Consider the following 14,767-nt stretch of genomic DNA (forward strand, 5'->3'; position numbering starts at 1 on the left):
CACAATTTGGTTTTTGAATGTTTTGGGAGTCAAACAGACTTCTGGAATGGATTCTGTTCAACTTCCAAGGTACCACTGTACACACAATCAGAGAATCATCTCCAAACAGTCCACAGAGCTTTGTCAAAGCATATATGCTAAAATCATCACAGTCTTAACAAACACCAGATGATACATAATAACCTCTATTGCTTGGACAATTGTCCACAACTAAAAAGGTATTATGCCCACTTTCTATCTCTATTAATTGAGTGCCCACCTCTGCAATGTGCAGGAGGGTGGCCTGTGGATCACCAAGCCGAGTGAACTAGGAGCAAGGAAGGTGCTCCCATCTTTCACTCTGCTCAAGAGTTCCCCGGCCACTCCAGCTTGGGCTGCCCAGACAGGGGGGGAAAGGCGTAGAGAACTGAGCAAGCAGGAATGAACAATGGATAATGGGGAGCCTCTCCTGTTGCTGCCACTTAAAAAAAAAGGGGGGGGACAGAGCCAGGCCTAAGGGACTGCCTCCCCCTGCCCTTTACATCTCTCTTGTGTCTTGGTTTCTCTAAGGGCCATGCTAGACATCATGTTTAAATGCATCTTTACATTCAGCTTTCTCTTTAAAAAAATGCAAATAGAAATTGCTGGGTTATTAGCCAAATAATTACTGGGATTACAGCAAGTGGGAAGGGAGTCTATATCCCTCTTCTCTCCTGTTGTGATCCAAAGGAAAATTGTTCACTGAAGCTGCTATTTTCATTGCCCAAAAATCCCCCCACTGGTGGCAGCTGTGCTTTCTTCTTATCTTTGCTATAAGACTGGGACCAAGGGGTGGAGGTGGGAGTTCCTCCCAATGCAAATAGCAGATTTGAAGAAGCATTTTCCATTAGGGCTGTGGTAGGGGACGAAATGGTTAAATCTCCCCACCACGCCTACTGCAGTCCTGATAATTATCACACATCCACACCCACACCGGCTCATATTTGCATTTAATAAAACATGCAAATATGCATAATGCAAATAAGCATTTAAACAGCACATCTATTTGGGTCATACAATTCTTAAAAATTGTAAATCTGACATTTGAGGGAGCCTAATTTAAGTTTGGGGGCTATTGTTCTGCAGCCCAGATTTATTACTGAGGGTTCGTGTTGCACCCAATTTGGTCTTGATAGCACACAAGACCCAGGCTTTACACTTGTGTAACTTGGTTCACCATTTCTGAGTTTATAGCAGAAACCTAAAATGTGGGTTTGGATTTTGTGCTTCAAATTTTCAAAATTCATTGCAATCAGGAAATCCCAAGAAATGCAGAAAGCAGAATTTCAAATGTATTTTGTCTTGGAAGGAGAAGGCTGGGGAATTCAGGGAATGGATTTTGTAGAGAAAGCTGGGTGGGAACTGAAGGCCAGGAGAGGCAGAGAGAATGAAATGGGGTACTTCACACCACAACATTTTGTTGCAGGCCCCAGTCATTTATTACATTTACATGCTGTTCTCTCTTTTTAGCCAGAAAAAACCTCGAGGCAGCTTCAAAAGAAAAAGAAAATACAAGGGAGCCAAAGGAAGCTTAAGTATCTGGGGCACTTGATGGGGTCAGAGAGGAGGGGCTGGGTGGTACCTGGATGCCAGGATTACATATGTCACCACAACAGAGGGCCACAACTTACCTCATAGATGTAGTCAAATATTTCCAGAATGGTGAGGATACTAGCACCAATAAAAAGGCCCATCTGACCTCCAATATCACCTGGAGAAGGGAAAGGAAACCGAAGCAGACGTTTTATCCACACACTATTTATGGGGGTGTAGAGAATAACACAGTTTGGACCTTTTGTGGATCTGTGCTCACCACCTTTTGGGGCAAAACATGCTACCCTCCTTCAAGCACTCCAGTTCAGAAACAACTGGCTTCCTTGGTTTCCAGCAAAAGCTTCGCAGAATGCGGATTGGCTGGACCTTGCACTATCACAAAACCAGGCTGTTCAGGCACCAAAGCATGTTCAAAGCAGTTCCCCACAAAATCCTGGGAATTGTAGTTTCCCCCTCACAGAGCTATGATTCCCAGCATCCTTTTTTTAAAAAAAAAAAAAATTGCATTTAATGTAATTCCTTTTTGGAGGAAGGCAGATGTGTGCATTGAAAATGCTTTAAAGGTCTTGTGTGGCGTTGTCTCAGTGAGCTACTGGGAACAGAGCGCATTTGGGCCTCAGAGTACTCTTCAGGCACCAAACAGAAGGGCATTTGCAATATCAGCTCCTGTGGCTGGCAGGCAGTAGCCTGTGAATTGGTCAACACTTGCATCATTCCTGAGATCTTGGGCTCCTGGCTGTATGTGATCAGCAGAACAATATAAGTTGCCTATTATAGTTCAAAGACCCTTCCTCTCTCTCACTTTCTTTTACAGTGAAGTAAACTTATTTCAATAAAACTGGCAATTAAATCCTCCCCATTGCCAGTATTGTGGAAACATAAACTAATGATGGAACAATTAGGAGAGGTTATTCAAGGAGGAATTAGTATGCCATTGATGGCTCCATTCACATTCATCAGGAAGTAATAAAATGGGTTCCACCTGCACACAGGAAGTGTCTAATTAAAAGCACAGCAGCACTTTAAAAAGTCTCAGTAGCCCTTCATCTGTCCACACTAAAAGGGGAAATTCTACAATTGTGCTTTATTATAACACACACACCCCAAATCCCACCAGACTAAAACTCTGGTCTTGGGGGTGGGGAAAATCTGAGGACCACACAGAAAACACCAGAATGCAGCAGAATGACAGGGGCATCCGTATCCTCCATGAAAAGTGAGTGAGTAAAGAATGTCCACTCTGTGTGTGTCCGGGCGCAGAAGCTATGTTTGTGCTTGAGGGGCTCAGTTTTTATAGTAGTGGATAGCATAGTGAGGTGGCGGCGTTTACCTGATCCCCCAGCAGATGAGTCACTGCTGCTACTGAGAGTTGGAGGGGAGGTTGGCAAAGGGCAAGTGCACTGGTGCAATCAGGTCAGCACTGCCACTGCACTGTCCACCACTGACCCTAAGCCAGCAGGCTGCAGCTGTCCTCTCGGATAAAATTACAGATTTGGCAAGGGTGATACGGACTGTCCCTTCTGCTAAGCTAAAGCACCCCTACCCGTCAGCTCAGTTCTGATGGCTGAGCTGCTTGGAGAAGAGTTATCAACTTCTCCCAAAACCTACCCTCTGCCTGGAGAAGCATATTGTTTCCTTTCATACTGTCAGTAAACATGTTAAGCATCCACGAGATGCCTTCTTCCTCTCACAGCTTTCTGATGCTAATTTAAATGCAACTTAAAATGGCATTGGCCATTTCAGCTGTAGCACCACACTGCTGATTGAGAAGTACCTCTTACTGAATTCAACAGAGTTTATTTCCAGGAAATCATATACGTACAGGTTTATAGCTTTCATTCTGATGCTATCTGCTATCTGCCCATCCTCTCTGATTCCTTGGTTCTTGGGAACTTTTAGCAATCTCCCACAGCTGTTGCTATTGTTATTAATGATCATTGATTACAATAATTATATTTCTTATATCCCATCCTTCTTCATAGAGATACTAGGGTGGAAAACAATGTTTATAAAATACAGCATAAAAAAATGTAAACCACAATTTACAGTAGCAACAGAATATGGCAATCTATATGACAGCTGATCCTTGAATGAATATAAGGTGAGAGGCCATTGGAGCAGAACTGGGAAGGTAGTGCCATAGATCTGGTACCATTACCAAGAAGGCCCTGCTGTGTACTGTTATATGCCATCTATGAAGATGATACAAGGATCAAATTCCTTTTGAATTTCTACCTGCCTCGCAGTTATTGTGCTCTTGAAAATCTGGAATCTCTCTTCTATTGGCATTTTTTAAAAATGCAATTGTTATATTTGCTTACTTCTGCTACTCTGATTCAGGTTCTTGTTCAACGTCCATGAAGCATCTAGGGATGAATATGTTATTGAACAGATTATCCTTTCCCTGCCAGTAAAAATCATAGTTATTCTCTATATAAACTGGTAAGAATTTCTCTGCTTATTGTTCAGAAAGAAAGAAAAGGCTTACATCTCCATGACAACAGGGTATATGCTTAAACGCTGCTTACAAAGGCCTTGGGACAAACAGACAGACATTAAACTCTCCTTTCTTTCATCTAAATAACAGACGGGCTGGATTCTGACTTTGACAAGTCAGGCGAGCCAATAATTCTTCATTGTGATGGATAGAAAGGCAAACTCCTGTCGACAGGGTAGGGGCGGGAGCAGGAGACAAACTGAGGCCACTGGTCTACAACAGAATGGAAATTAACAACCAGGCATACGTGTAGGAAATAAACTCTAATTTAAATTGTCCTAACCTGCTTTCAGATATACATTCTTTCACCTTTTTAAATATTTCTAATTGTTGTTGTTGTTTAGTCATTTAGTCCTACTCTTTGTGACCCCATGGACCAGAGCATGCCAGGCACTTCTGTCTTCCACTGCCTCCCGCAGTTTGGTCAAACTCATGCTGGTAGCTTCAAGAACACTGTCCAACCATCTCGTCCTCTGTCGTCCCCGTCTCCTTGTGCCCTCCATCTTTCCCAACATCAGGGTCTTTTCCAGGGAGTCTTCTCTTCTCATGAGGTGGCCAAAGTATTGGAACCTCAGCTTCACGATCTGTCCTTCCAGTGAGCACTCAGGCAGGGCTGATTTCCTTCAGAATGGAGAGGTTTGATCTTCTTGCAGTCCATGGGACTCTCAAGAGTCTCCTCCAGCACCAGAATTCAAAAGCATCAATTCTTCGGCGATCAGCCTTCTTTATAGTCCAGCTCTCAGTTCCATACATCACTACTGGGAAAACCATGGCTTTAACTATACGGACCTTTGTTGGCAAGGTGATGTTTCTGCTGCTGTATAGGTTTGTCACTGCTTTTCTCCCAAGAAGCAGGCGTCTTTTAATTTCGTGGCTGCTGTCACCATCTGCAGTGATCATGGAGCCCAAGAAAGTAAAATCTCTCACTGCCTCCATTTCTTCCCCTTCTATGTGCCAGGAGGTGATGGGACCAGTGGCCATGATCTTCGTTTTTTTGACGTTGAGCTTCAAACCATATTTTGTACTCTCCTCTTTTATATTTCTAATTACTGGAGGTAATTTCTTGGCAGAGTGTGAGGAGAATGACACATAGGATTGGGTAGAAGCCTCACTATGCTGGAAAAACAGCAGCTAAGCCACTGTCATGACAGCTACACCTCTGGTGGAACATGCCAGGTAGGCTGGCAGTAAACAACATTGCTGGAGCTGTTCTACTGGCAAAGATATGCAAGCAGAGTGACTGAAACAGGGCTTGGGTGACACAGTGCAACACAGGAAGCTGTCTTATACAGAATCAGACCATTTGTCCACACTGACCGGGGATTGAACTTGGGCCCTTGTGCGCCAAAAGGAGACGCCCATATATGTTGGCCCCTATATCCCTTTTGATCCATGAGCAGGCCACATCAACAGACCAACTTTACACCAGTCCACGGACATGGCACAAAGCATTACCCTCCTGTTGACTTTGATGAGAGGAAGGCCACCACAGCAGAGCATACAGGATATAGGATGACTCAATGCCAAATCACACAGCACGCCACCAGTGGCAGAAAATAGATGCCACACAGGGAGGCGATAACCCAGGTGGCAACGGGAAGCAGCACAGGACTGCATCTCTCCGGCTGAAGGGTCTTGCATGTGTAATAAGCTCGGGGGGGGGCGGCGGATCTGCTGATGGGAAACAGGGAGGGAACAGCGCTTTGCACACAAAGGGAGCGATTTGCACAAAACTGATTGGCCTTGCAACCCATGCTCTCAGCTGCTCCTTGCTGAGGTTGGCAACTTTATTGTTTCAAGCATGCTGTGGACATGCTTGCAATTGGTATTCAGAGGAAGAGTGCCTTTGACCCTGGAGGTAGGATATAGCCATTGTGACTAGTTGCTGGGTGATCTCCCCGCCCCCGTTAAACTCATTTCCCCTCTACCTCAAATTGCCCACCACCACTGGAAGGGAGTTTGGCCGAAACCCCCAAATTCCATTCATTTTACACACACACACACACACACACACACACACACACACACAGGATTCTTACTTACCAAGTAAAGCTGCCACTTCGTATGCTTTCTTCTGCTCAATGGTCTCATAGTTGAGGGCTTCAAAGAATATATCGAGCACAAGAATATTCTCCCTGAGGAGAAAACAAAACAAAACAACACGGGCAGCCGAGAGACAGAATCAAAAGGAAGGAGCTGCATCCGTGAAAACAAATAAGCTTTCTGCTGCCATGGCACGTTTTTGAGTGAGCGGCGACGAGAGAAAACTCATATTCCAAATGGGTAGCCTGAGGGATGTGTTATGCCTGAGCAGGGGGTCAGGCCATCCCAAGGGAAAGAGATATTATGTAATCGGTAGGGAGTCTGTCAACGCGCCTTGCGGCTTCTAGACAACCGCAGCGTACTGCTTTTACTTACACCTCCTCCATCCTCAAGGCTCTTCCCCACCGCCCACCAAAAAACAAATAACAATATTCGGTTGATTAAAAAACATAAGCTGCTTGTAAGCTGCTACACTGCCAGCTCCTTTGTAACTTGAAAACCAAGGCGCCAAGTATTCCAGAGATACTAAGAGCCCCACTAGATCTTGACCAGAGGTCCCTCTATAATTCTTTTTTCAACCAGGCACTTCTAGAAGTCTTCTAAGCAGAGCTTGAAGGCAATAACACCCCTCAGCTGCTTCCTTCCTTCCACCCACCTACCCCCAAACTGGAATTCAGTGTTGCAGCATCTCTGAACCAGAAAGATCCATATGGCTGTTGTGACTTTTAGCTCCTGACAGACCTCACCTCCTCCACAGATTGATCCAATATGGTTTGTGGGTTGTAGTTCTTTGGGTTTTTTTTTTACTTTTTTTTGTTTTCATCTTGTATCTTTAAACTTGTGAACTGCCCTGAGATCTATGGATGAAGGGTGGCATACAAATTTAATAAATAATAAAACCAAGTCTCCAGGTAGCTCATAGCAGCGAGTCCCAAAAGAAAGATGGGTGTTTTGTGAAGGGGTACCTTAAAAAACAAAACAAAACAGCCCTGTCCTGACAATCTATTAGGAGAAATGTTTCTCTCTAAATTTTCTCCCCACCTCGCGTAATTTTGTAAGCCCCTGTCAAGCACCCCACCGCCCAAATGTATTCCTGGGTTCCCCCTCCCTGCCACTACACTGACCCCTCCAGCTCACCCCCCCCAATTTCCAAGTCCTTTCTCATAAGGAAAGTGTTCCAATCCTATGAATATCTTGGTTTCCGTTTTCTGCCCCTTGTCTAACTAGTTTCAGTCGGGAGACACCAGTTGCTCGCAGCTGGTACGCACCATACATTTAACACCTCTCCCCGCCCTCCCAGAATCCTGGAAATTGTACTTTACCCCTCACAGAGCTACAATTCCCAGCACCCTGAATAGACTACAGTTCCCAGGATTCTTCGTGGTAAAGATGTGCTTTAAGTATATGGCATGTACACAGCCATAGTGCAGATTTCTCTTTAGGCCACCTAAGGTTGGCAGTATTCTCCCTTCCACTTTCCGGCTGCTCATTTGCACCATGTTAAACTAACAGGGCAAAATTCCAGGGGGGCAACATGCACGTAGGTGTGTGTAACTCTAGAACTCCCAGATGTCAGTGCCATTGGCGCTCAGTCCCTATGGTGAGCTTGCAATACCAACATCCAGTCGGCTGGCCAAGCAGACCACGCCTGAAGAAGCCCAGAGCTCAGAGCTAGCTCCTCAGCCTCAGCAACTTGCCCCGAGTGTAATGACTATGCTTAGCTTCTGTGCCGCTTGCCTCATTGCTGCCTTGAATATTGTGGCCTCTGCCTGCCTTTTGACAATGCAACTGCTTCACCAGAAGCTTTCTTAATAGGAATTATAGGTACAGAGAGTCCAAAGGACCAGAAAAGACTGTTCATGTACACGACAACGGCCGCACGGATACTACCAGCCCCGAGATGGAAGGAAGAGACAACCCCGACCAGAGAAGAATGGCAAACCAAGTTGATGGACTATGCCGAAATGGCAAAACTCAACTGGGAAGCTCAGGAATCAAGAAGACAAGATATTTAAAAAGGAATGGGAAATGTTTATAATTTATATACGAGAGCATTGTAAGCAGGTGAAAACATTGGCAGGATTTTAACCACACTTGTAATGTAACGGAATGTATGGATAATTTAGAAAGACAAAAAAATCAGATAAGTATTGATATGGGGTCGAAAATATTATCAACAAGACCCATGGAAGGGATGAGGGGCAATTAGGAGATTCAGAGTAATCTTGATTGGATTTTGAATTGGTTTTTGAATTAGGAGATTCAGAGATTAGGAATTAGGAGATTCAGAGTAATCTTGGATTTTGAATTGGTTTTTGTTGTATGTTTATATTTTTAAAAATCAAATAAAAATTTATTTACACTAAAGGACAATGCAGCTGCTTCCAGCCCCTTCTGTTGCTACGTTGGATCTTGACTACTGCCAGCCTCTGACTAGGCGCCCTGCCTGGGCCACTGGAGGGGACGGGCAGCCAGCTCCCTGATTTCCCAAACCCGACAGCCTAGAGACTGACCTAGTTGAGGCCTGGCAATCAATCACCATATACATGGAGTTCCATGTGGAGGAGACCCATTAAAATTACTGGACGCAAGTCAGTCACGTCCATTAGCTTCAATGGGTCTACTCTGAGCAGGGCTAACACCGGCTACAACCCTCTGTGTTGGGACACCACAAGCAAGAGCCTCTCATTGGGCTGCTTAGCATCATTCTAGCCCCGACCGGAATGGGTCTACTTACGAGATGTATTTCTCTGACTTGTTGAACTTTTTCTCAAGGTACTTGGCCGAGGTCTTGCTGGGGATCTTCACCATGGAGAGTTCCTTGTTGTAGCGCGTCAAATTGCACGGCATTTGGCACACACAGTAACTGCTGTCCTTTTCACCAAGAACCACTGCAAGGCAAAGTGGGGACCAGATAGATGGGTTATCTGTGGAACTACCAGCTCAGAGATACAAGCATAAGGGGAGCTTTTGCTTTGCTCGCCATCATCAAGGGTCCATTCTAGGCTGGCGTGGAGGAACCTTTTGGACCCAATGGGCCAAACAGCTGTCTGTTCCCCTTCTCACAGGCCAACTCTTGACATGTGGGCAGGACAACTCATCTGTCAGAGTCCCTTTGGCAGGTGGCTGCTGGGCGCTTGGGAGCCGCAACACAAGGGGCTTTTTGACAGCCCTGTGCTTGGCATGCCTCTTCACCAGCCAGATTCATCTCCTCTCCTCTCCTGCTTCTGCCTCTAATTCTTCTGCCTCTAATTCTTGACTTTCCTCTGCCACAGACTCTCCCAAGCTCACTAAGCCCTGCCACCTCTACGGCTTCCTCCGCCTCCTCCATCCGTTCTTCTTCCTCTGACCACTCATCTGCCGTCCCACCACCAATCCCCAGGCTCTGAGCCGAGCCTTCTCCCTGGGGGGTTCCCCAGCTGGTTCCTCCCACCCTTCCTTTGCATCCAACAAGTCCGCGACAAGTTGTGCTTTTTATCCCGATGTTACCAGAACACAGGCCCTGAAAACACATTCCTGGCTTGAAATGAGATCCTTGGAGGCGGTGGGGGGTGGAATAATAATAATTCTGAGAAACTGACAGTGAGAGAATCCTTTGTCCTTCAGAACTTACCTAGCGCAGGCTCTGCACACTCTTTATACTGCTCCGGCGTGCAGAACGGAGCATCTCCTGCACACAAAGAAAATACAAAACACACAGGGACATTTTTATGCAAACTTTGCAACAGTGAGTTTCTTTCTGACTAGTTTGGGAAACTAGTCCTTGCTTTGTTCTCAACCTGTGGGTCCCCAGATGTTGTTGGACTACAACTCCCATCATCCCTGAGCTCTGGCCTTGCTAGCTATGGGTGATGGAAGTTGTAGTTCAACAACATCTGGGGAACCACAGGTTGAGAAAGGCTGCTTTACAGGGACTGGAATAAGGATTACTGGCTGGGGTTGTTGCCTGTCAGTTAATTTCTGGACCAAATTCAAGGTTCTCACAGTAGCATTTAAAGCCCCAAACAACTCAGGTCCCAAAGATCTAAAAGACCACCTCCTTCCCAGGTGTTAAGATCAGCATAGGGGGTCCTCTTGGTAGTTCCACCTCTCTCAGAAGTCTTTTTTGGGGGGGCGTGTCCCAGGAGAGGGCATTCTCCATGGCAGCCCCTAAGTTTTGGAATTTCCTCTCCATAGGTGCATATGGCACCTTTACTATACAGCTTTCACTATACAGCAGATGCTGAAGATGCACTTTTTCACCCTGGCCTTTGACATCTGAGATGCGTGTTTTCGGGTCATCGTCCCGTCCCCCCTATTCTTGTGATGGTAATCTGTTTTGACTGATTTTAATCTTGAATTCGAAATTGTTGTGACCTGTCCACCTGCCCCTGCCTGATGAAGGGCAGGTAATAAATCTGGTAAGAGTAATATAGTAAGACCGAGCAGTTACAACAATATATATGGAAACCAAATCCAGTTTTTGATAGTTGGTTGGGACCTGAGAGTTACTACTCCCAGGAGCACCCTCCTTTCAGATGTCAAGGAGATAAAGAATTACACAACTTTTAGAAGACATCCGAAGGCAGTCCTGTATCTGGAGGTTTTTAATGTATGATGTTTAACTATGTTTGTCGATATGCTGTAAGCCGCCCAGAGTAGCTGGGGAAACCCAGCCAGATGGATGGGGTATAAATAATAAAATTATTTACTATTATCACTCTGAGAAAACCAAATGACGTAACAAGTTTACTGAGTGATCCTACGCATGCCTACTCAGATGTCATTCCCACTGACTTCAATGGGGCTTACTTCCAAGTAAATGGGCATAGGATCATATAGCTGAAAGCACACAGATTTTCACCAAAATAGTGATGTTGCCAAATTGCCTCCAAAAGTCAAATAAACTGATAAGCCAAAAGAGGACTCCTGCTACCAGGAATAGAGGTTCTGTAGCTACTGGGTGCAAGAGCCCTGGCTTTGATTTATTGAAAGCAGGCTTCTCTCACTTTAGTGTAACAGAATGTTTACTTACATTCAAATTGTTTGGGTTTGGATTTTTTTGTTGGTTTGTTTTTTAACTCCTAAGCAATCTATCAGCGCACCAGACCAAGGGACCAGATGGAAGGAGGTAGAACTATCACATCAGTAGCCATCTGTCTGGCAATGTGTGAAATGTTATGTGTGTGAGAGAGTGGTACATGAATTAGTGGCTGAGTAAGAGTAGGGTTATTTGTGAAGGAGTGAATGGGGAACAGGTACAGGAAGCAATATCCATGTGTAATAGCATATTTTAAAGTGATCTTCATATGCATTATCTCAGCAGTTTCTACTGTCTTATCTCAGTGCCCAAAGGCAGGATGCTGAACCCAGTACATTTCTTTTCCCCCAGAGGAGTCTTAGTACATAGAAACATGGCACTGGACATCTAAAGTAAGTTATGCACGGAAGGTGGTAGAACAGCACAACTGTAGGCCATGCTCATCAATTACCTATGGCAGTGATGGAAACTGTGGTGGCAACCACAAGCGGCTTCTTTCACATATACATTCATCCCAGAAATGGAACACCTTATTCAAAAGGCTGGTTTAAACCAGGGCATGGTCCAAAATGACACCAAAGCATTAAAAAAGGGCTAGTTCAAAATCAAACCTGAGCAACTTCTGCTGAAAGAGCTCGTCTTCATAAAAGGATAATGTAAACTGAGGTTTGTAATAGAGGACAGGTGTCAGGACTCGAGTCCAAAATCTGGAGCCTTAGAGATGCCAAGGCAGAGATTCAGCCTGTAGGTAAAGGCAAAGGACCCCTGGATGATTAAGTCCAGTCAAAGGCGACTATGGGGTTGTGGCGTTTGTCCACAGACATTTTTCCAGGTCATGTGGCCAGCATGACTAAACCGCTGCTGGCCCACGGAGGACTGTGACGAGTGCCAGAGCGCACGGAAACACCGTTTACCTTCCCACTGCAGTGGTACCTATTTATCTACTTGCGCTGGTGTGCTTTTGAACTGCTAGGTTGGCAGGAGCTGGGACAGAACAATGGGAGCTCACCCCGTCGCGGGGATTCAAACCGCTGACCTTCCGATCAGCAAGCCTGAGACCATCAAAGTGAGAACAAAAAACTTACTCAGCCAGGCCATCAAGGAGGCCTCTTGCACATCCATAGGCTAGGGATGAGCATGCAGTAAAGAAGATGGTCGCATGTGATTGTGTCAGGCCACACCTACTTTTGGATCAGGCCCCGCCCACTCCCAAAATGCAGCCCCTGAGAGATTTCTACCCAGGTGAACTGGGCATCAGGTTGCACAAGGTTCTTCACCCCTGAACTAACCCAATAATATCTCAATGACTGGCAGCAGATCTGCAGGGGTTCATACAGGGATCTTCCCCAGCCTTACCTGGCAATGACAGGGACTGAACCTGGGGCCTGTTTGTGTGCTCTCCCCCTGACCTATGGCCCTCCTCTTTGCTTCACACCCAGGACTTGGCCCCTCGACAAGAGCCAGCCCTGACACCAGGGGAGAAGCACATGCTGAGGCTGTTTCAAGCTCACCCCTGAATACCTTACCTGGCATGTGGACCATTCTGCAGTTGCAATTCTCCACCACGTAGCGGGTCTCACAATCTATCCTGCACGCAGTGATGCTGTAGATGGGAAAGAAGTCCAGGCCAAAGTCTGAGGAGCGGCACTCACCCCATGGAGGTGGAAGGTATGTCAGCTGCAAGAGAAAGATGGGGGACTCAAGTCAGAATATAGAAGGCTGTCTTTATTTCTTATTTCTTTTTAACTATGAGGGATAGAGGAGTGTTTTGAAATTGTGTTTTTCTAGTAGACCAATACAGCTCCCTTTGATTTTTGTGTGTCCTAGAGAATGATGAATCGAGCCATTCAGGAGCAGATGTTTCTATCACCTGAAGGTAGGATTTTGCTTTTTGAAAGTTACACTCCATCCAACCTGTGTAGGCCTTTGGCTATATAGAACCAGTGCTTTTTTTTTCTTAAAAAATGTTTAGGGGTACTCTGATTTTCCTACTCATATTGAAATACTGCCCCTCAATGAGGCCAAACTTAGATTCACAAAACGTTTAGGGGCATGCATCCCCCTGCGTCCCCCCAGAAAAAAGCACTGTATAGAATAAATTGAACATTGAACCTCCCATGATGACATCATCTCCATCCAACCTTTAGGCAGTCCTCCCCACTTCAGTTTTGCAAACATAAAATCTCTGTTTCTCTACCTAGACCCCTACCTAACAAGGAACATGTTAGGTGTATTGCCTAAGGTAGGAGACTGATCCAGGTAACTTCTGGGATTTATACTTTCCAAATTGGTGGATCAGCCACTGTGTGTATCTCTGTCCCAGTAATCTACAACCTGGCACAATGTTAAACTTGCATGATACCTACTAGACCCTAAACCATGTAGTCTTACACATGTCTACTCAAAGGTAAGTCCCACTTTCAGTAAGCTTACTCCCAGGAAACCTGCTATAGGATTGCAGCCCTAGCCTGTGATCTCCTACACTCTGTCTAAAGATTGTGACAATTATTATTATTTCCTTCTAAAGCACTGCTTTAAGGTGATTTACACTTAAGATAATTATCAACAATTAAAAACCCATAAACAACACTAAACACCTAACAAGTGAACACTCGTGGTCAAGATCCATTTTTCCAGCTGGGAAAGCCTATCAGAACAAAAATGTCTTCAACTGCTTCCAGAAAGTGCAGGTTGTAGATGCCTGTCATATCTAGACAGGGTTGCTATTCCACAGGCAGCCTTGATAAAAGCCTTGCTCTGAGTCACTGGGGAGTGTGGGGGCTTCTGAGATCTTTGGAACTTGCAGGAGAAACTCTCCCACAGACAGCAGTGTTCTACTGGGTGTATAAGGGATAAGGTGTTACCTGAAGTAACCTGTTCTGAGTTCTATATAACACCCACAGGCAGGGTGATATATGGCAACCAGTCTGGGGTAGTGGTTAGAGTGTTGGACTAGGACCTGGGAGACCTGGGCTCAAATCCCCATTCAGCCATGAAGCTTGCTGGGTGACCTTGGGCCAGTCACTGCCCCTCAGCCTAGCTTACCCCCAAGGGTTGTTGCTGGGATTAAATCAAGAGGAGAGAACCATGTATGCCACCTTGAACTCCTTTGAGAAAAAGGTGGGATATAAATCCAATAAACAAACAAATAAATGAAATCACACACACACCCCCAGCAACCTAACAACCACCTTCTGCACTGGCTCTAGCCTCCAGACCAACTCAAAGGGTAGCTCCACAGTGTGTTATTTGTGACTTCAATGTCAGGCTGGCTTTTCAAAATCTCTCTCTCTCTCCCCACTCCACCTTGCAATGCTTAAATGGTGAGCCTGATGAAAGAGAATTTGCTCACTTTTTTTGCAATGTAATGGTTTAATCCATATTAATGGTGTTGCCTGATGGTAGGATTTGAAAAGGAAATAAATTATATAATGTAATCCTCATAAGCTACTATATCAACATGGATCCTGGATTTCAAACGAAGTGTTGTTTTTAAAACACACACTCTCACACACAGAACTCAGAGGTAGTGCTGAACAAATCTACACAAATGTAGATTCAGACTGGGCCCAATGCATTTTGCTGCCTGAAGTGGAACAGGAAATGGCACCCCCCACAAAAAAATGGTCAGGGTG

The 14,767-nt window shown here is 45.3% G+C and overlaps 1 protein-coding gene across 4 annotated transcripts in view; it reads right to left on the reverse strand.

Moving 5' to 3' along the window:
- The window catches only part of LOC309517780 (acid-sensing ion channel 2), a 394,302-nt gene that overhangs the window by 11,605 nt on the left and 367,930 nt on the right, over positions 1-14,767 (reverse strand). For 3 of the 4 annotated variants that reach the window (XR_014213257.1, XR_014213258.1, XM_082197290.1), the window contains exons 4-9: positions 12,659-12,809; positions 9,726-9,782; positions 8,850-9,003; positions 6,113-6,204; positions 3,894-3,938; positions 1,650-1,729 (exon numbers count right to left, since the gene is read on the reverse strand). Coding sequence is in view for 2 of the 4 variants with exons in the window: in XM_082197290.1 (XP_082053416.1) it covers positions 1,650-1,729; positions 3,894-3,938; positions 6,113-6,204; positions 8,850-9,003; positions 9,726-9,782; positions 12,659-12,809 (579 nt within the window). In the remaining 2 variants the exon portion in view is untranslated. The remainder of the gene's footprint in view (positions 1-1,649; positions 1,730-3,893; positions 3,939-6,112; positions 6,205-8,849; positions 9,004-9,725; positions 9,783-12,658; positions 12,810-14,767) is intronic. The other variant, XM_082197291.1, reaches the window with a different exon arrangement.

Source organism: Podarcis vaucheri, assembly GCF_965113315.1.
Source record: "Podarcis vaucheri genome assembly, chromosome: 13".
Lineage (NCBI taxonomy): Eukaryota > Metazoa > Chordata > Lepidosauria > Squamata > Lacertidae > Podarcis > Podarcis vaucheri.